At 34.5% G+C, this 21289-nt stretch overlaps 1 protein-coding gene across 5 annotated transcripts in view; it reads left to right on the top strand.

The window, feature by feature from the left end:
- The window catches only part of LOC150108648 (single-stranded DNA-binding protein 3-like), a 511764-nt gene that overhangs the window by 410686 nt on the left and 79789 nt on the right, over window positions 1–21289 (top strand). For 4 of the 5 annotated variants that reach the window (XM_090416121.1, XM_090416120.1, XM_090416118.1 and 1 more), the window contains 2 exons: window positions 2285–2372; window positions 4733–4842. In XM_090416121.1, the coding sequence (XP_090272247.1) occupies window positions 2285–2372; window positions 4733–4842 (198 nt within the window). The remainder of the gene's footprint in view (window positions 1–2284; window positions 2373–4732; window positions 4843–21289) is intronic. The other variant, XM_090416119.1, reaches the window with a different exon arrangement.

Raw genomic sequence — 21289 nt, 5'->3', positions numbered from 1 at the left:
CAGATGGCTATATCATCTGCATAGCAAGTTACTTTTGTGTCTTCTGTAAGGTAGGGATGAATATTATTGACATATAGAAGGAATAGTAAGGGACTGAGTACTGAGCCCTGGGGAACACCAGCCCAGGTTCTCCGCTCTTTTGATATTGCTGTATTGATTCTGACTTTGATCTTTCTTCCTCTGATGAAATCAGCAATCCAGATTAAAGCGTTTCCTCTAATTCCAATATCATGTATTGTTTGTATTAATTTTTTGATCCAAACACGATCAAAAGCAGCAGTCATATCAAGGAATATGGCAGTTGTCTTTTTTGTTGGTTTTTCCTGAAATGAGTCTATTATTGTTTGGCAGAAATGGAATAATTGATCTGTTGTCGAATGACGAGTTCTATAAGCAGTTTGGTAGTAGTTGATTTTCTTATTTTTTGTCAGCCAGTGCATAAGCCTGGAGTGTATGATTCTTTCAGTAATTTTACAAAGTATGCTAGTTAATGCGATAGGTCTGTAACTTTGACATTCTGCAGCATTTTTGTCAGGTTTCAGGATGGGTACAATAACTGATTTTTTCCATTCTTTTGGAAGTTTGCCCGTTCGCCAAGAGGTATTGAGAATGTCCAGAAGTTGTTCTTTGGCATTTTTGCCAAGGTGTTTGACCATATGACCAAAGATAAGATCATTACCAGGGGATTTATTAGGTGCAGTTTTCTCGATTGATGAATTTAGTTCACTTAGTGTAAATTCTTCGGAGAAGATGTCATTAGTTTGGTATGTTCTTGCTTGTTTTAGCATTTGACTTGTGAGTTTATTGAGGGGCTTGTCCTCTCTGTTATACTGAAGTTTGGAGTTGTTTGAATAGGTTTTTGCCAGTGTGTTTGCAATTTCTTGATCTGTAATAGCTTGTTTGCCAGCATTTATGATGAAGTTTGTTTTCTGTTGGTTCTCTTTTTTGATATTGTCTAGGATTCTAATAATATTCCAGTGTTGGCTGTCTTTTCTTGGATCCAGGTTACTGCAAAGTTCCGCCCATTTCTCTTGTTTGCACTTCCAAATTTCCTGCTCTATTTTGTGTGTTATGTCCATTAATTTCTTTCTGTAATCATCAGTTTTATTAATTCTGAATTGTTCATTGATATTGTCTCTTTCTGTAATCATTGAATCAATATTGTGATCTTTCCAGTATGGTATCCAGGTGTTTTTCCGCTGGCCTCTTGGTATTGTTGCTTTGGCAGTTTTGCTGATGTGTGAAGTAAGGATTTGTAATTTTCTGTCGAGGTTTCCAGAGACAGGTTCATCTTGACAGAGGCTCTCCAAGGTTTGAGTAAACCTTGTCCAGTCAGCTTTTCTGAAGTTCCACGTCCTTTTGGTTTGCTGTTCTTGTTCAATCTTGAAGTTTAGTGTTGTTGTTCTCAGTTAAAGACAAAGATAAACATTATTAGGATAAAAACTAATAAAAGGTGAACATAAAGGCTGCTGGATAGACTCACATCTTTTAAATAGTGCATATCAAGACAACTCTGATGCCAAAGGCTGTCTTCTCATAAGCTCTCTGGTAAATTTCAAAACTTTTAAACTTCTTTCTATCTTTGACTATAAAATATGGATAGATCCATAAATATATTCCATTTTAATATCTTACTTATGCTAAATTGAAGCCTTTCAGCTCTACATGTTAGTAAGGCTTTAAAATTGAGAGAACAAACATAGGATGTAGAGTATACAGTTGGAGAAATATATTGAAGGAAGTGGAGGAAATAAGAGATCCAGGTGGTGATGGTGGATAAAGAACTAAAATTCTGAGGACAGTACAGTGGATTCTGGCATTGATACAGAGAAAACTGACTTTATGGTTGTATTGTATAAGGCCTTCATTTGGCCTTATATAGACTACTGTGCACAGATTTGGTCACATGGTTTTCAAACGGATGAAGAGAAATGCAAGCAGCATATCATGATCTTAGGTTACTAATGGGTATGGCAGGGTGAGAATGTGAAAAGTAGATTTTGTTCCTGCTGAGTTGAAATTTGGATTGATGTTTCGTGTGCATAACAATCATATATCTAAAAGAATATAAAATAACATGGTTCAGGTGTTATATAATGGAAAATTTTAAATAGTATATTTTTTTTGTTGTATTTCAATAACTTTTGGACATTACTGAGTAAAAGAGCTTGATAGTAGTTATTTGCAATAATTTATTCACTATTTATGTACATACTTAATGAAAAATTTTTGATCAAAACTTTCAGTATGTTTATTTTGAATTGATACAGTATTGTTTTCCTAGCAGTTTCCAATGGGACCTGGACCTGAAGGACCCATGGGACCAATGGGTCCAGATATGGGTCCTCCAGTAATGAATGGCATCTCCTCAGGTGAGTTGATTTCTTTGTGCATAGACATAAATGTTAACATAGACATTTAGTTTAATTAAAGAAAGTATTGAAAGTATACTAGAACCTGGTTGTTTCCAAACATGAACATAATGAATATACTGACTTAACTTTATAATTAGTAACAAGATTAATATATGACTATGTTCTTACCAGGAAAGATCATGTGTGCATTAGAATTTACTTGTAGTAGAAAGGTAAACTTTTGATCGAAATAAATAAATAATAATAAATAAGGAGAATTGAATGATAATTGAAGTCTCTACACTTGTGCAGTATACAGACTTACAGTTTAGCATGTTGTATAGTCATAGGCTGACCTATGGATATCAAATTTAATGATAATTTGTCTCATCTTCATTCCTCTGGAAGATACCAGTCATATAGCATGTTCTCTTTACTTTTGTAAAGAGTTAGTACAGAAAAAAAATTGTTGCTTATTGGTGCAAGTTATTATTTCATTCTTGCAGAAAAGTGCAATGCTATGGCATGAACTGTATGCCATTACATATTAACTTGATTCACAGATTAACTGAACTCTGTTCATTAGATGAAAATGGGTAAAAACTTGTCCACTACATGCTTGCTATTGTGAGAAAATATATAAACTGTAATTACAGCAGCATATAATAATGTGGTAAGATTGGATGATACCTTACACGGCACACACACTAATTTATTACGAATTCTATATCTCCCTTTTAACATATCATGCATATTAAACATCTTAAAATAAGATTAGAAAGTAAATATGATTACTGAATTTTTTTTTTTTTAAAAAAAACCTCAGTTTATGTGTTTAAATAATTTAAAGTTTATGCAAAAACAGTTTTAGCAGGTCATTTACACTCAAGGTGTGATAAGCAGCCTCTTAAGAAAGAAACTACTTCATTCTTGATGATAAGAAAGTAAGATAATAAATTTTTCGATAACCCTTACCTTGAGTAAAATTAAGATTTTAGGGAAAGATTTTGTTACCTAAAGGTTTTCATATATCAACAAAATCGAGAATTTTTTGTCAGTGTGATCTGTAATCTAAGATAATTATATAAGGAAAATTGTCAGATTAATGTTATGCTAGCATTGCCATAGTTATCATAGCTCTTCTGCTCATTTCATCTACCTGAGATATGCAGTGCACAAGACTGTAACATGAATATTCTACAAAAAAAAAAAAAAGAAGAAGAATAAAGGTTATGCTTAATATTTTCTGCAGATTCTGATCCTTTCAACAACGTTACGTATCAAGAACTCTTGTGATTGTCTTGCTTTGATTCTTCTTACACGGTCAAAGCAAATTATAAATCTTTAAGTTTGTATGAATTGAACCTTAACAGAAATTGGTCTTTTACCAAAGAGATATTCGGTGAAGTGCTAGTTCAGTTGTATGCTACTGCAGCTTTTTTTTCCTCCTCATAAATTGGTTTATAGCATGTAATAGCATGTTGGATTTCTCCTGTAGAAGCATTATACTTATTGGCATTTGTTGCATGTTTTCAATGAAAATTACCAATAATTTTTCCATTTCTTCTATAATATGCATGTTTTGTTGGGAGTAATTGTGGATTGTGGCTGAACTTTTCACATGCTGTATAATGAGAACTTATAATAGTTCTCGACTTATAATAATTCTTTATTGCTTATGAGTGTATACACAACGCTTTATTTACAATATCGATTGAAGAGTGTTATAGTGTTGATATAAATTTACAATTTTATCTCAAAATTTATCAGTCCTTTTTCTAGAACTCTAGTTTACTCTCTCTGCAGAGTAAACTAGAGTTCTAGTTTACCAACCAACCAACAAGCTACAGGTTCAAATCCCACCTTGGGCATGGATGTCTATGAATGTCTTTGGGTGGAAGTTGAATTTTACCACCATCCTGCTTATTTGAAGCCTGGAATAGCTTCAAAGAGTTCAATGTTTGGTCTCTAGAACAGGATTTCCATAAAAGAAATAAATCATATAAAAATAATTAAAAAATATTAGCCCACCCACACACTACTAATGTACTATAGGTTTATTACAATCTGTAGTTAGTGGGAGTCACACAGAAAGCATTTGAAAATAAAGATGGATATCTCAATTTATATATATTATCCTATAAAGGAAAAATGTCATTTACTTTACCTTACTACCTGGTTGGTTGTAAGAGTGACCTTGATTAGATTATCATCATTCTTCTAATATGATTTCCTTATACTGATGAAGAACACAAAAAATGTACGTGAATGTCAGTATACTCTTGTGAATCACCTGTGGTATTTCTTAATATTCTTTGAGGGGAGGGGAAAATAGCTGTAGTGTATTAAAACATTATTTACTTTATTTATGAAACTAGGAGATGGATTAGATGGCATGAAGAATTCCCCTGCTACAGGTCCAGGAACACCAAGAGAAGATGGACCACCTATGGGAGATTATGGCATTCCAGGTTACGGACAAGAAAATGTAAGCATTTTTGATATGCTAAAGATGCACCATTACCTCAATAGATAACCTGTTTTCCTGTTAGTCTCAAACAGAAATTATATTTTTGGTATTATCAAGATTCCAGACATTATAACCACTGAATTCATCTGTATATATGTGTTTCCAGAAAACACAAACATAAATAACCATTTCAATGAATTTTTTCCCTGAAATACCTTCTAATATACAATTTATATAAAACTTTTGTATAAGCTTTATTTTAATATACCAGATGTACATGACACACATTTTTCAAATTAAGTCATTGATAGTTACCTAAGATAATTATTACTCAGTTTTTTCACATTCATGTCTATATTCTAATTGAATGGCAATAGTTCATCAAATGCTCACTGTGTTTTATGATTGCAAAATTTCAATCAGCTTTTGTGTGCAATTCAAGAGAACTCTCAGAACTGCCTCTGGCAGCCCATTTCACTCATTTGCTACTCTCCAGCAGCAAAAAATGTAGTCCTCATGTTCTTGCTAACCACTTCCTTATGCATCCTCCTGATATGATTTCCTCTCCATCCATTATGTATTGAAAACTTCTTTAACATCTTCTCTACAAGACTTTTAATAAGTTATACATTTTTTGTCATATCATCCCCCCCCCCCTCTTTTTTGATCTCTCAGCTAAACTATAACCTGCAAATCTTCAGCCTATTCCTAGAGGGAGAACTTCACAGATCAGTTACCATTTTGGTCATTGCCTCTGAATCCTCTCCATCACTGCTACATTACCAAGCAACCCAGGTGACCATATTTGGCAATAATAATCAAAACCTTATAAAGAGGGTTAATAACATTCAGTGAGATTTTTTGCTCATCTTTGATATATGTTCTCTGTAATTCATCTCTCTCTCTCTTTGTTAACCACTACTGTTAAATCTCCAGATTCATCAATTTCCTGCAGTGCATCACTTTGCCACATAAACTGGCAATCATCATTTGTTGTCACTATCATTCTATTCAAATCATCCTGCAGGACATCTACATCATCTTTATTAGCTGCTGCTCTCTCCAGTTTAGCATCATTAGCAAACAACTGAGTTTTTTTCCTCAAATCATGTCCAATATCATTAATGTTAAATTGAACAGCAACAGCTTAAGTTCAGAACCACTGATCACCTGCCTTCTCTTTGATTCATCTCCACCATATACTAATGTCTAATATCTGTCCATCAACCACATTCTTATCATTAGCTTCTTGTCCATTCCCATTTGCTCCAACTTACCTTACATGATGGTATCCTTATCCTAACTTATCTGATGATATCCTGTCAGATGCCTTTGCACAGTCCAGCAGTGTCATAGCAGCATAGCTATCTCCTTTATCCAACTCATCTGTCACTTTATTGTAGAAAGTGAAGTAAATTTCTAAAGCAACATCTTCCCACTCACATAGCTAAGCGGTCCCATGTAGCAAGTCATATTTCTATCCATCCATTCAGTATCTTAATCACCACTCCTAATCAGTATTCCCTCTAAGTTTTGTGTGGACATGCACACACACATGCCTAGTAACCGCATACACAAAATTTTTTGTACTTTCAGAATTTCTAATTTAAGGTGAGTAATTTTTGAACATACTATTAAAACAAATTTTATATTTTATTTTATTTAGTAATTTCTCCAGTGTCTCCACTCCAGTATTACTCTAACCCATTCCAACTTAATACACTGTAATTAGTTAGTTTTAGCCTGCACAGTGTGGATGAACTGATGCTGCAAGTTGCAGAGGCATATTGTTTAGAGTGTCTACTGTCTAGACAATATAGTCACTTCAACTTCTGCAAACATGTGATAGATGTTTTGTAGTTATGCAGAGTTAAGCAAATTAAAAAGGCACAGAATTTCCTAACATAGAGCCTGACATAATTTGTTTATAAACACTGCATATACATGCAGTGTTTATAAACAAAGATTTAAGTAGCTGAAGGAGCAAACATTTATCTAGGTTGCTCTTATCAAAATATTTAGCATACAACATACAAGATCTTTTAACAAAGATGTCATCAATTTTATGCATATCAACTTAAGTTTGTTACTTCCACTATTGTGAGCACAGGCTGCTACACGCACACACATTGAGTCTGAGACTGGAAACTTGTGTGCACAAAATGCTTTTCATGTGCATATGAGCCGGAAATGAGAGGGAATGTTGCTCCCAAAATACTAATTAGTCTATCATTTGTTACATGCGTTTTGGAGTTTTGTTTATGTAATGGTATTTTATCTTACCCATGTTTCACTCTCTTGGACTCTGCCAGTGCTGAAACCAAGTTAAGAAACCTGGTTAGCAATACTGCCATTTCTTTTGTACTTTCCTGTAAAAAAATAAGCTGATATCTTACTATCCTAAACACTTTCAGTTCATCTACCTCTGTTCTCATATCAATCCTTATCACCTCAGTCACTGTATTATTTCTGCCTGGATGATATACATTCACAAAGTGATACTTAGTAATGCAATTATTTTTCTGCTTTTGTCACCTTAGGAATTTGTTAAAGTTATTTTTCAATAATAATTCTTCCTTTTACTCACCATGTAGTGAAAGAACTCTTTGAGATTTTCTTTGATTTGCTCAAATAATTTCCCTTAATCAGATCTTGCCTTCTCACCATGCTGATCACCTTTCTTGCTTTAGCTTTGAAGGTGAGTTGTAAATATCTTCATAGAAAAGGATAATCATCTTAATGTGATCAAGAATGGGAATAAAATTTAAACATAGAAAATGTTTATTTTTTCAAACAGAATTTCCTTGAGAAAACAACATGCATCTGTCTTAATACAAGCTTTGTACATTTTATATGTACCTGTATTTTACTTTTAGTACACATGACTTAATGATACCAGGATTTTAGAGTACTGTAATAAAATTGTTGTAATATTTGTTGGGAATCTAAAGAAAGAAAGAAAGATATTTTTTGCATTGAAAGGCATTCTGGAAACTGTTTTGTCTAGAGAGTTAATGTCAGTGCATGTTACCTCGATCAAAATAGAAAAAAATATAACAGGTGTGTGTGTGTGTGTGTGTGTGTGTGATTATCATCAAACAGAGCTAGAAAATTATGAATGCTGCAGAAAGTAAATGAAGAGAAAGGTGATCCTACTTTCCTAACTGGCACCCTCTATGGGCACAGTGAATGGATCTTGATAATTCAGATGATATTCTTGTAATTGTCAGACTGCAAAATTTTTAATCAAATGAGGTAGCCAGTTAGAATGGTAGGATTAACCATTTTGAATCCAGTCTGGTCTATGGTTTTTTAATACAAAATTCTTTAATTATTATCCATAGAAGTCTGTTTCTTCCTTGAAGCAAAAATAAGTGATAATCAGCATATAAGTATTCATACCATGCATTTTTTGTGAATCCCACCATTAAATGTTGTAAATCTCTATTGTATCTTTAGTGGGTGGGTGAAGGGGTTAGGTTTTTTCTGGTTCCTCATCTCCACAGACCAAACATAGTAGTACTTTCTCGAACTTCAGGCTTGAAAAAGTAAATGGTGGTTATATTGCTCTCAGTATGACCGCCCTGTTTGCTGGAAGGACAATGAAAATTGCCTACCATCTAAAGACATAGAAACATCCCAGTACACAGTGAGATTTGAACCCAGATTCTGTTGGAAAACCACAGTACTATCCACTCATCTGGAATCACAATTTCATTAATTTTTATAAATTTTATTAATTCATGATGTCACTGACATGAATGGAGATTAACAAAATCATAATATAGTTACCATTAAGTTCAAGAGCAAGCTTACCAAGCTTAACAGACATGTGTTCCTGAGAATCACATGTCTCATTGCATTAATCACTACTTAGTCTGCACAGTGTATAGAAAACCCACACTCACTGTCTACTATATTTTTTTAAATGTCATTCCCGTCTCAAAATGTTGATAATATATCATATATTTAGCATCATTCATAGGCAATGTTAAATGATCTTTTAGACCAAATATAGAATATTTTTGGTCCACTTCAAAATTACTTTCAAATGTTCATATATATCGAGCATTCTTCTAGCACATGCGAACTTTAAGTGAATGCCATATTATGAGACCCATTAAAATTGTATTTGAAACAATCTATAAAAGATACTTCTGTTACCTGGTAAGCACTAAGTTTTTGCTAGTGTAAGACCTTCACACCTGTTTGGTGGTTGCCTGAAATGATTTGAGAAAGTTTCTTGTAGGTCTGTGGAGTGAGGTACTTTTCTTTTTAATCTAATTAATCATTATCTCACCCTTACTACTCCCTTCTCACAGTCATTCTATTCTTTTGTGGGTGAGATTGACGTAATTTCTTTTTAATTTTATCACTGCTTAGGTAAACTACTGTCTGTTTTTTTTTTCTGTACTTATTCTAACTTTTATAATAAAGTATTTTAATTATTAAAATTAGAAATTGTTAATTTTAAATTGGACATAATAAATTGAAAATATAAATAAAAAAGATAATTTGTCTAGTACAAAAAAAAAAAAAAATCTTAAGAAGAACAGTAAATGCTATGACTATGTTGAACACTTTGTAGCCAAACCATTATGGTTTTTATTTAAGTTCCACTCACAAAAGATTTTAAACCTATAGAACATTAGTACCATATGTGGGCCAAGGGTTAGATAATATCAAATATACTGCTCTAGAGATGGAACATGGTTTTTTTTTTGTTTTTTTTTTTTCAAATAATCAGGGTGATGGTCTCACACCATGATCAAGTTTGTTGTAAATGTCTTGGGGGTAGCAGATGAATTTCATTGCCTGACTCAGAGATTTGAACCTATTGCCTATTGTTGAAAGCAGATATGCTCTCTCTGCTCATCCAACAAGGCTGGTTTCCAAATATTTTACAGGTAAAATTTAGATCTTTACAGTCATCCAGTAAATATGTGTCATAACAATCATTGATTTAAGAAAGAAATTCATACAGAGATGGGTAAAATTAACATTAGCAAGTAAAGAGGAGTGAAGAAAATGAGCACAAATATATTATCGTGCTGTTTATTTACTCTGAAGATACATGCTTGTATTATGTTTGGCATTTTTTCTGTAATGTTTCTTCTATTTAATACTGTTTCTATTTAATACGATTTCATGCTTAAACCAGATAGTTCAGGGTGTTTTTGCCTATAAACTAGCCAGTGGGAAACACATGCAATTTGCAAACAAAAACTTGTAATGGCTAAGACCCCTATGGAACAGATTAGTTCTGCCATGTATAACCTGCTGTGTGCCATGGCAGAAGGAAGGAAGGAAGGTAGGAACGAACCTCATGTTGGCTGACCTTGAGAGGTATTTTCACTTGATGCACATATGCAGCAGTATATGTTTGCAATTCTCATTTTTCAGAAATGCATCCCAGATGTATAAAGACATATTACTGCATTTCACTAAAATGACTTCTCTTCTTTTCATGCCTATATTTGTCTTAAAACACTCATTCTCTCCCTCTCTGTCTACACACACACACACGCATAATGCTTCTTTTTTTTTACAAAACATTTTTACTCTCCTGATCCAAACACCTCCTCTAACCAAATAATTGAAATAAATACTATCGCTGCAGCTTGCAAGAGCTACACCAAAAAATAAAATAAAATAGCAATAATAATGATAATAATAAATAATTTGAAAGGCCAAATGTGCCCACTGTACAAGAAGTAAACATTCCTTGTAGTCCCTCATCAAGGCTCTTAGGTACAACTTATGCTTTTCCATGCTGCTGTCTCTCTCTCGCGATCAGATGCTACATCATAATATTATTAAGAGGTAAGGCTGTCTACATCATTCTTGTCCTCCAATTCTTATGTACACAATCAAATTAAAGCACAAAGATATCTAAAGAATCTTGTGTAGTTTAGGTCTTCTGGCTCTGATATATCATTTAATTGTACTCTGAATTTCTCCAGATATAACACCTATCCTATATCATATTTACAATCATTTTTACTCACGTGTATATGATAACATGGAACCGAGTCTGTATTTAGCCATCATTGATATCTCATTGTCTTAACTTCAGTTCTTTCAGAAATAATTTTTTGAGAATATTAGTGGCCAACTAATATTCTCAAAATCTTTCTACCTGGAGGTGCATTACTTATTAACTGACCACCACTGTGGATTCTGTTACTCTTGATTCACAGCAGTCTCCTAGTTTACATTATCCACCTTTAGATTCAACCATGGAAAGATTTTGTCATTAATTTAATTAACTCCCATTCTCTGATCTTTCTCCTCCTTCAAAATCTTAATCCATATGATTGTCCTAAATTAGCATCTAATCCTATCTTGAAATTCTGAAAAAATTCCTTTCTTCTTCAAACCTGCATGCTTATGTGTGTGGCATTATGGATTATTTGATATTTATATAAGAGGCAGTTAATGTCAACAGCCTCTTATATAAAGTAGACTAGTTGTGAAGACATTTCACATGAAATCTTAGCTTACATAAATATGAATAAAATATTAAAACAAGAACATAATTTCTTGGCAAGTGTGATATGCTTTGTAACCCAGCAGTTAAACTTTCTACAAATATGTATTACCCTGAACCACAAGAGATCATGAAACATAACACAGCAGTGCATATATGGATCTAAGAAAGTATCTAAGGTGAAAGAAGAAACCTATTTATGTGTTTCTATTTGAATGTCTGAAGGTTGTAGTCAATAGGAAAAGCAGTAGGAGGAAGACTGTTTCAAGGAACAGACAGAGAGAGAGAGATGGAATAAAATAGGAAGAGGATGAGAACTTTGTTTGGTAAGTTTGAAGCCAAACTATGTATGGATTTTGACTAGCAGCTGTTCATGTTTTTACATGCTTAGAGAAAAGGCATAAGGTAGAAACACATGATCTGTGAAAAGGTGATTCTGTGAAGCTATTCATCTCTAAAGTAGACTGTTCTCTTCTAGTTAGCATCAAGCATTTTTGCAGAGGTTTTTGGTGCATTATGTTCAGTTTGGAAAGAGTATTCTAAGGTTGGGCAGATTTGGAATCATGAACAGAAGAGGACACCATTTCTTGGAGACTGAGGCTATGGGGGATTGTGTGTTTGTTCCAGAAAAGACTAGGAGGCATAAATCAGCTTAAGAAGAGAAACAGGTCTTGACTGGAAACATGGGTATTAACATAAATAAGTGAAATTGAAGTGAGATCTTATGTGAAATAAGACAGGATTATTCTTATTGTCATTAAAGTTTTTGTTCTCATTCCACTAGAGAAGTGTTTCCCAAAGTGTGATTTGCATACTCCCCAAGGGGGGGGGGGGATTTCAACTGCACAGTTATGGGAGTATGTAAAAGGTCTTCAGGGGTATGAAGCACTTTTTTTTAATTTTTTTTTTTTAATTTTATATTTTTGTTGCCATATTGTGGCATAGGTAATTGCAAGTCTATTCAACAATTTTTCAATAATTAAAAAAATCTAAAGAAAGCTTTAAACAAAATGTCTCTTGGTGTGTATCAACTGACTTCTTGTCAAGTGTGATATGCTTCTGTTATAGAAGTATCTGGTTAATGGCATTTCAACTGCACAGTTAAAACTGTTTGTATTGAAAGTTTAAATTCATTTAGTTCAAACTATGTGATCTGAACTCTCTGCTAAATTTTGGAATCATTTTTATCTTGAAGCGATTGTTTCACCACCCACACCTTCACCTTCTTCTCTCCCATAGTCCTAAATGGACCATTGGGCCATTCATGGCTGGTAGGTGATATTCTTTGTTAGCCTCCTCCAATCATCTCGGTCTCTTGTTCTTGATGTCAGTTGAGAAAGGAAGGAATTTGTCATTTTTTGATGTTATCAGTTCATTTTAATCGAGGTCGGCCCCTAACCCTTGGTCCCGGAACTATTCCTTCTAATTCTTGCTTTGGAATGCCATTAGCCCTCTCCACATGTCCAAACCATTTCATCTGTCTTTTTCTGATGACTGTCAGAATATTTTCCCTTTTTCTCCAGTCTATTGAATCAATCAGTTTTCGGACATTTTCATTGGTTTCGTGAGCGGTATAGGGAATTCTCAAAAGTCTTCTGTAAGTTTTCAATTCAAAAGACAGGAATCTCCTCTCATCTTCCCTCAATAAAGTCCAGGCCTCACAACCATACAAGAGGATAGAATTCACCAAGGTGTCAATTAGTCTTAGTCTGGTTGTGATTGCTATACTTCTGCAGGGCCACAGTTGCCTTAGCAATTCAGTATTTAATGTTGGTTTTTGAACAACCATCTTGACTCAACATGCTTCCTAGATAAGTGAACTTGTTTACATTCTCAATTTGTTTATTGCCAATTTGTATCTTTAAGAATTCAATGTCTGATTTTGAGGTTATCATTGTTTTTGTTTTTTGTAGGTTTATGTATAATCCATATTTTTTTAATGTTCCAAAAACACAGCTGGTTATCTCTTGTAATTCTTCTTCACTTTCTGCCAGAAGATCGATATCGTCTGCAAAACGTAAGTTATTTATTCTTAGTCTGCCAACTACTATTCCAGTGTCATATTCATGAAATGCTTCATCTATGACATATTCCAGAAAACAATTAAAAAGAAGAGGGGACAAGATGCATCCCTGTCTTAACCACCATTCTGCCCGAAATGGTTCACTGCTTTAATTTTTAATTTCAATTCTCATATCAAATGAGGAATAAAGAGATTTAATAATCCTAATAATTTTGTTGTCAATACCATAATGTTCTAAAATTTTCCATAATGCCTCATGCCATATTGAGTCAAAAGCTTTTTGAAGGTCTAAAAAGTTGTGACAGATTATTTTGTTATGTTCTATGTATTTTTTTCCTAGTATGTGTATTGTAAAAATATGGTCGATTGTACGTCTGGACTTCCAGAAACCTGCTTGTTCATCTGCTAGTCTGCTTTCTATTTTCTTTTCAATTCTTAACAATAGTATTTTTAACAGGATTTTGCCTGGATGACTAATAAGGCTTCTTGTTCTGTAGTTGCTACATTTATTGCTGTTTCCCTTTTTAGGAATAGGTACAAGGATAGAAGTCTGCCAATCAGAAGGCCAAGTCTCTGTGTTCCACACTTCCTGGAATAAATTTAGCAGTGTCTATGATGATGTCACCGCCTTCGCGTATCAGTTCCTTTGTTACACCATCAATTCCTGGTGATTTTCCTATTTTTGAGGAGCTAACTGCTGCAATGACTTCTTTTAATATCGGGTAATCTCCTTCCTCCGAACCTCCTGGCAAAATTCCATCCAAAATATTGTCAGTCAGTTGAGGGTCCTTTTGAAAAAGCTTGGTTGCGTAACATTTCCATCTATCAACTATTTTCTGGTTGTCCGTGACAGGAGTTCAATCTTCATCTTCTATGCTCCAATTAATTGCAGTAAAAGGTTTGGTTAACTTATTAATAATTTGAAAAGCACTTTTAGAATTATTTTTATTTAAGTCCTCTTCTATATTTTTGCATTCATCTAATATCCATAAGTTTCTAGCATGTTTGATTTCTTTTTTAATAAACTTAGTAATATTTTTATACTGTTCTCTATTATCACCACTATTAATATGAGATTTCAAATATCTTCTTTCGTCGCATAGGCCCAAAATATTTTTGGTTATCCATGGTTTATTTATTTTCCTTTTGTATCCAAGGAGTTCTTCAGCTGTCTCAGTTATCTTTTGTGAGAGGTATTTGGTTTTAGATTCGATAATATTATATTTCTTGACGCTTGTGTCAAAAATTTGTTTTAATTTGTATTTATATAGTATATTTATTTGGGGATCTTTTAATTTTTCTGTATTATATCTTTTACGAGTTGATTTTGTAGGTAATATTTGTCTCATTTTCATATTCACAGTTGCGATGACCATGTTGTGGTCGCTGCCAATATCAGCTCCAGAAAATGATCTGGTTCTTGTGAGGTTGATGGAGTTTTTAAATCTTGTGCTTACAAGGATAAAGTCAATTTGCTTGTGTGTTTTACCATCAGGGGAAGTTCATGTCCATCTTCACCTATGCATGTTTAATTATGTTTGTGTCACAAGTCATTTTCTTGACCCAAGCCCTGTGGCTCCATGTCAAGGAGACAACTTGTGACCAAAACAGAAACAATTTCATTCATCTCATTAAAATATTTTTGAAAATTTAAAATTTAAATTTCATTATTTTTGTTTCTACTGCATCTGTATTCAATTTGTATAATTAGGATTATATTTAATAATTAAAAATTTTTTTCAAATGTTTGTAATTTGTTTTAATGCAAATGTTAAAAAAAAATACCTTTATTTGTATTTGAATGAAATATTATTACAACTTCTTCCAAATTGCCTTGCCTGAGAAGGGAGTAGTTACACCTATGTAACTAAAATTTTGAAAGGGGTACACAAGTACTGAAAGTTTGAAAAACATTACACTAGAGAATAGCAAATAGATTGGTGTTTAAGACATTGGTTATAGAAGTCTTGAAACTTGAATCATTTAAACATAAGATCACTAAAGCAATACTAAAATGAGGAAGAGGAATAGCATGATGTCATCAGCAAACTGTGGATAGAATTTGAAGTTACCAAGAGAACGACATTAATGTAAATGAAGAAGAGTATGAGCAAAAGTACAGAACCCTTATTCTAGCTTTCGTTATGCAAATTATGGAAACAACTACTGTGTTAGAGTAAAACTTTAGTTTAATATAAACCAAAATAAACAATGTATTCTGATCCATGGAAGCATGAAGGAAAGGACTTATTCTAGCTTTGTTTAGACTTCTGAAGAGTAGAGACTAGTAAATAACCAGAGGAAACTTGCAACCCTTCAAATCAATAGCCAGCCACACAAGTTTTCTAACCTTCTCATGGGTTGTGAGTAAGGTTGACTAGAATCATTCGAGCAATTACTAGTTAATTAGTGGACCTCCAGGTAGTGAAGAAGTTTGACTGTTGACCTTTTGCATTGTTTCTTTTAGGGAACTTGTCAGAGCAATGGTTTGTTTGTAGTGTGACTGACCTTTTTTTAAATTTTTTTTATGAAATAATAATCCTGTGCCAAGTGAATAATGACAGCTTGATAGCTGCTAATTCTGGAGCACAAATTTTTAGCATAGCTTGGAGAGAGAGAGAGAGAGAGAGAGAGAGAGAGATACTACCTGGTCTTAGGAGGCTTGTTTAATATTAGTTATTAATGAATTTTAACTTTGACGTTAAATTTTTCAGGAAATGATGTGTACTAAAATATTAATTAAAAAACTTTAATCAGTATTTTCCTATATTTTGGCAATGTTACATTGCCATCTTCTGGGAACATAAAAACTGATATGTGCACGCAGGCACTAACAACGAGCAAATGAGGCTGAAGAAGGCAACTGGCGTTGGTCCTAGAGTCCTAAAGGTGCCCCTTAACAGGCTAAATTGGGTTGTCTTGGCTGTTGGGCTGATGTTCTAAGGATGTAAGCTTTCCAAATTTGGGGCAGTCTCATGCACCCAAATTTATTGAGATTTGGGAAGTTTTTTAGAAATTCCAAATTTCCTCCCAATATCTCAGCCCTATTTCAATTCACCATGAATTCATACTATTTCGTTTGGCAGGGAAAATTCTACAAACAGATAGAGGATACAGGATTCTCCACCCCCCCACCCCCCTTGCAAACCTCTTTATGGAGGCTTTTGAAGAAAAAGCTTTAAACTCAGCCCCACAAAAACCCACTATCTGGCTACGCTACGTGGATGATATGTTCTCTATTTGGCTACATAGCTTAGACACCCTCCTCCACAACTTCCTAACACATTTAAACAATCAACACCCCAGAATCCAGTTCACCTTCGAAAAAGAAAACAACAACAGTCTCCCTTTCCTAGACACTCTGATTACATTCCAGCCTGATGGATCCTGTCTTTCTCTGTTTACAGTAAACCAACCCATACATTCACCAACAATTCACCCCACCCTCACAACAGTATGGGATTATAAAAACCCTATATAACAGGGCTAAATTAATCTCTTCAGACAACAGTGCCCCAACTACTGAACTTAATCATATCCTTAACACCTTCTTTGCCAATGGCTACAACCCAAAAAAAATCCAGAAAATATTAAAACCAGTTAACCACAGCCCTCCCCCCCCCCCCTTAACAAAGATTACAATAAATCTATCACCATTCCTTATATCTGGGGCATGTCTGAAAAGCTCACAAAAAGCCTAAAAAAATATGACCTGACTACCTGTTACAAACCACATAAGAAATTGGCATCCCTTATCTGCTCTACCAAAGACCAGCCACTTCCCCTAGACCTACCTAGAGTATACCAGGTCTCTTGCAGCTGTAAACTGTCCTACTACGGCCAGACAGGCAGGACAGCTAATATCAGGATATCCGAACACAAAGACTACATCCAGTTTCTGAGTGGCTGTATTGGTGAACTTGCAGACCATGCACTAGATACCTACCACAGAATACGCTGGAAGAAAGACACTTTATTGCACCAATACAAAAAATATAAATATGAAAGATTGTTCCTGGAATCAGCCTCGTCTATAAAAAAAACTTCCCAAATCTCAACAAATTTGGGAAGCTTTCATCCTTAGAACATCATCCCAACAGCCAAGACAACCCAAATTAGCCTTTAGGGGGCACCTTTAGGACTCTAGGACCAATGCTAGTTGCCTTCTTCAGCCTCATTTGCTCGTTGTTAGTGCCTGCGTGCACATATCATAGTTTTATGTTCCCAGAAGATGGCAATGTAACATTGCTGAAATATAGGAAAGTATTGATTAAAGTTTTTTTAATTTTTATACTAAAAATTTAGTCATGTGTAACCAACGTATAAGTTTATCTACAAAAATTAATGAATTTTTTAATGACTTCTAGCAAAAGATCAGTAGTGGAGGCATGTAATGATTTATTCTTAGTATTTGTAGGTTGTGATTTTCCTTGGTTGCTTGTGAAAATTTGAAGACTGACCAGAATGTCAATCTTGTCTTTGAGTGATGTTATAGCGTACTCTGTAACAGTGGAGGGCAAGAAATTTCTCCCCATAGCCTGAGCAAGAGACCAGAAAGTTCAGCTACCCATTTGAACAGGAGATAAGCTGTTTGCATTTGGCCTTTTCAAGGTCAGATTTGGATTTTTTTTTTTTTTTTTTTTTAAAGATGTATAGACTTGGACTGATATGACAAATTGGGACATTTGTGACTTGAGGCACTTAACTTTCCCTATTTGTCACACTTGTTAGAGAACTAAGGCTTGAATAATGGTTGGAGTTTTGAGTGCAGTGTGGATTAAAAACCTTCCTTTTTGCAAGATCTTCTGTGAGATCAGGTGTATAGTTCTGGAGAACAGAAGCATAATCAGACATGGAAATGAGTAGTAGAAATCATGGAATTCATCTAATTTTTTATGAGTCCCACCAATATAGTAGATCAGAAATGAGATTCTAGGTTTCTCTGACATTGGAATTTCATATTTGACAAATGAAGAAGTGACTGAAGGAATCATGCAGTGTAGTTTGAATAATTTGTTTTTTGAGATTTCAGCTAAGGTTTTGTGAAAATTATCTCATTTTAGATGTTTATAAGCAGTGGCACACTGTGTTAAGGCCACACGTTTTGTGCATCAGTACATGAAATGTGGAAATCTTTGGGTTAAATAATCTTTCTCTATAGATCAAAGTGGAACTTGTCTAATCCACTTCATGCTTCAGTAAGCAAGGTAGTATCATGCTGAACAATGAAATTCATCTACTATTTAAAAGATATTCACAAACATCTGATACTATTATGGTTGTGCTAAAGGATATGAAGCTAGAGAATGTCTGAGTGAAAGATGTTCTGTAGTTAATTAAATGCGAACAAGGTTATAAGTAACCAAGAGGATGGTTTGGGAGGATAGAAGAGGTTTGGAAGAGATGATTGGGAGAAGGAGGAGGACTATCTAGTAATTCCAATAGCTAGATGATGTGTTAAGTTTACTAACTTAACGTACATTGCTAATTGCAAGTGACTTGATATTTCTTCCAGCTTAATGAGAATTGGAGGAGTGAAACCAGTATGAATCATGATATTAACAAGAAAAATGTCTTCCCTGCTTGAGTAATTAGACTGCAGGAAATCGAGCTTCAGAATATGGAGAGCAGTAAAGTCAATAATTCTTCTTCCTCCATCTGTTCACACACAAAAAGATTGTGCAAGACCTAGAGCATATCAGTGCCATGTATGGATAAAAAGAAAATGAGGAATCTGTTGATATTTTTGCTAAACAGCTGAAACATATTCCTTGGTGAAGAAAGAGTGAGAGAGTTGGTACCAATGGACAGAAGATAGAATGCAACAGCAAACAGAGAAGTTGATTTGGAAAGTTTGGAACTAGATTGCAAATGAGTTTTAACTGGCAGCTGCTCTTGTTCTTACTGTTTTGGGGAATGATGATGGCCACATCAGCAAAGCACTGTTCGTGAAAGTATCTGTAGAACAGGCATAAGGTGAAAACAGAACATCTTTGAGTAAGAGAGAGAGAGATTGTAGTGAATCTATGAGGGATCATCAGTTAACCATATTATAATCTTCTTCTTCTTCATCTGTGGTCACTATTCGTTAGAACTGACACTAGCATCCCCACTCTGTATGAAATCCAAACATGTGCAGCAGCTAACCAACACTTCCTCACAGTTCATCTCCATACCCATAGAACAGATTTCTTCTCTTCATTCATTCATTCCTTTCACTGCTACTCTCTACTCTCTGGAAAAGTGGACATCTTATCATCATCATCAAATTTCTGATATATACCCTCAAGGGATGTGCAGGATATGATAGTACTACATGAAAAATTACATCATTACTAACTTCCTATCTACAATTTTCCTCCAAATCAGTCTGTTACCTATCAAAACTAAAACATTATCAGATCTTATATTTCTATCTTCTAAGGCACTTTTTACTGTATCAATCCAACTATATCTTGGTCTTCCTCTGGGTCTTTTTCCTGCCAACCTGGCAGAGAACACTTGTTTTGCTAATCTTTCCTCTCCCATTCTGTTTTAGTGATCATACCACCTGAGATTAGCTCTGCTAACGCATTCCTGGATGCTGACAATGTCAAGTTCTTTCCTAATATCCTCGTTTTTAATATGATATTGCCATTGATGCCATCTGTTCATGCCCCTAATCTTTTTCAGGACTCTCATATCTGTGGTCTCTAGGTCTCTAGTCTTTGGTCAAGTGTTTTACTTCTGACCCATCTCTCAGATCCATAAGTTAAAATTAGCTTGAATACTGTCTTGTATGTAGTTAAAATAGTGTTATGACTAATTTCTCTCTTATTCCATATAAATTTATTCAGTTGACTTCCTACCATACTAGCTTTGTTGATTCTATTGTCTATTTCCATATTTTTATTATTATTATTATATTATTACGGGGGTCCTTAGACTCATCAAGGGAGGCCCTAAACATCATGTCCACACAACTATACGAAATTCTCACAGTATTTATCATACCCTGCCTTTAACTCACTCACTGTCATAGCACCCACAACACACTCTGGCAGCTTATTCCACTCATTTACCACTCTAAAAGTAAAGAACCCAGCTCTAACACCCCTGCTAACCACACTCTTGCCCAGCTTCCATAGGTGTCCCCTAGTTCTCCCACCACCAGTCCTGATCTCAAAAATATCCTCTGAATTAATCCTATAGAAACCCTTTAGCAATTTGAATGTCTCAATCATATCTCCCCTTTTCTGCCTATCAACTAATTTTTACAACCCACAAATCTTCAACCTGTTCTCATATGGTTCATTCTATAGACCTGCTATCATCTTTGTCACTTGCCTCTGGATCCTCTCCACCTCCTCCCCATCAAGAAGGAACCTAGGTGACCAAATCTGGACACAGTAGTCGAAATGAGGTCTTATCAAGGCTCAGTACCGAGGTACATTAACTTGCTTGTCTCTGCTTGTCAAGGTATTTTTCAACAACCAAGTGAGTTGATGAGCTGATTTAGCTACTTTTGCAATGTGCCCCCTCCAACACTCTCAAGTCCCTGGCCTGTCAATCTCCTGGAGTACCAACCTCACTAAAAATTGTGCCTAAGTAGCTGAAATGTTTTAATTGTTCTATAGGTTCTCCATTCACAATGCATTTGATATTTTCAATGTTTCTGCCTATTTTCATTTTCTTTGTCTTTTTAATGCTGACCTTCATACCATATCTATTACAACAGTTATTCACTTTAGTCAGGGAATATTGCAGACTTGTAGTGGATTTATTTAGAAGTATAACATCATCCACATAAAGCAAAGAGCTGACATTAATATCCCCAATTTTGATATCAGGTTTAATACCACTTTCTTTCATAATGTGATCCATATAGTTAATGAATAACAGAGGGGATAATGTACATCCTTGTCTAACACCAGATTTAACATTAAACCACCTTCTGTACTTTCTTCAATTCT

The sequence above is a fragment of the Typopeltis vanoorti genome, chromosome 3, assembly GCF_054136105.1.
Source record: "Typopeltis vanoorti isolate ZY-2024b chromosome 3, IOZ_Tvanoo_1.0, whole genome shotgun sequence".
Taxonomy (NCBI): domain Eukaryota; kingdom Metazoa; phylum Arthropoda; class Arachnida; order Uropygi; family Thelyphonidae; genus Typopeltis; species Typopeltis vanoorti.
Note: the sequence above shows the minus strand (reverse complement) of the source record. Positions and strands in the feature narration are given on the sequence as shown.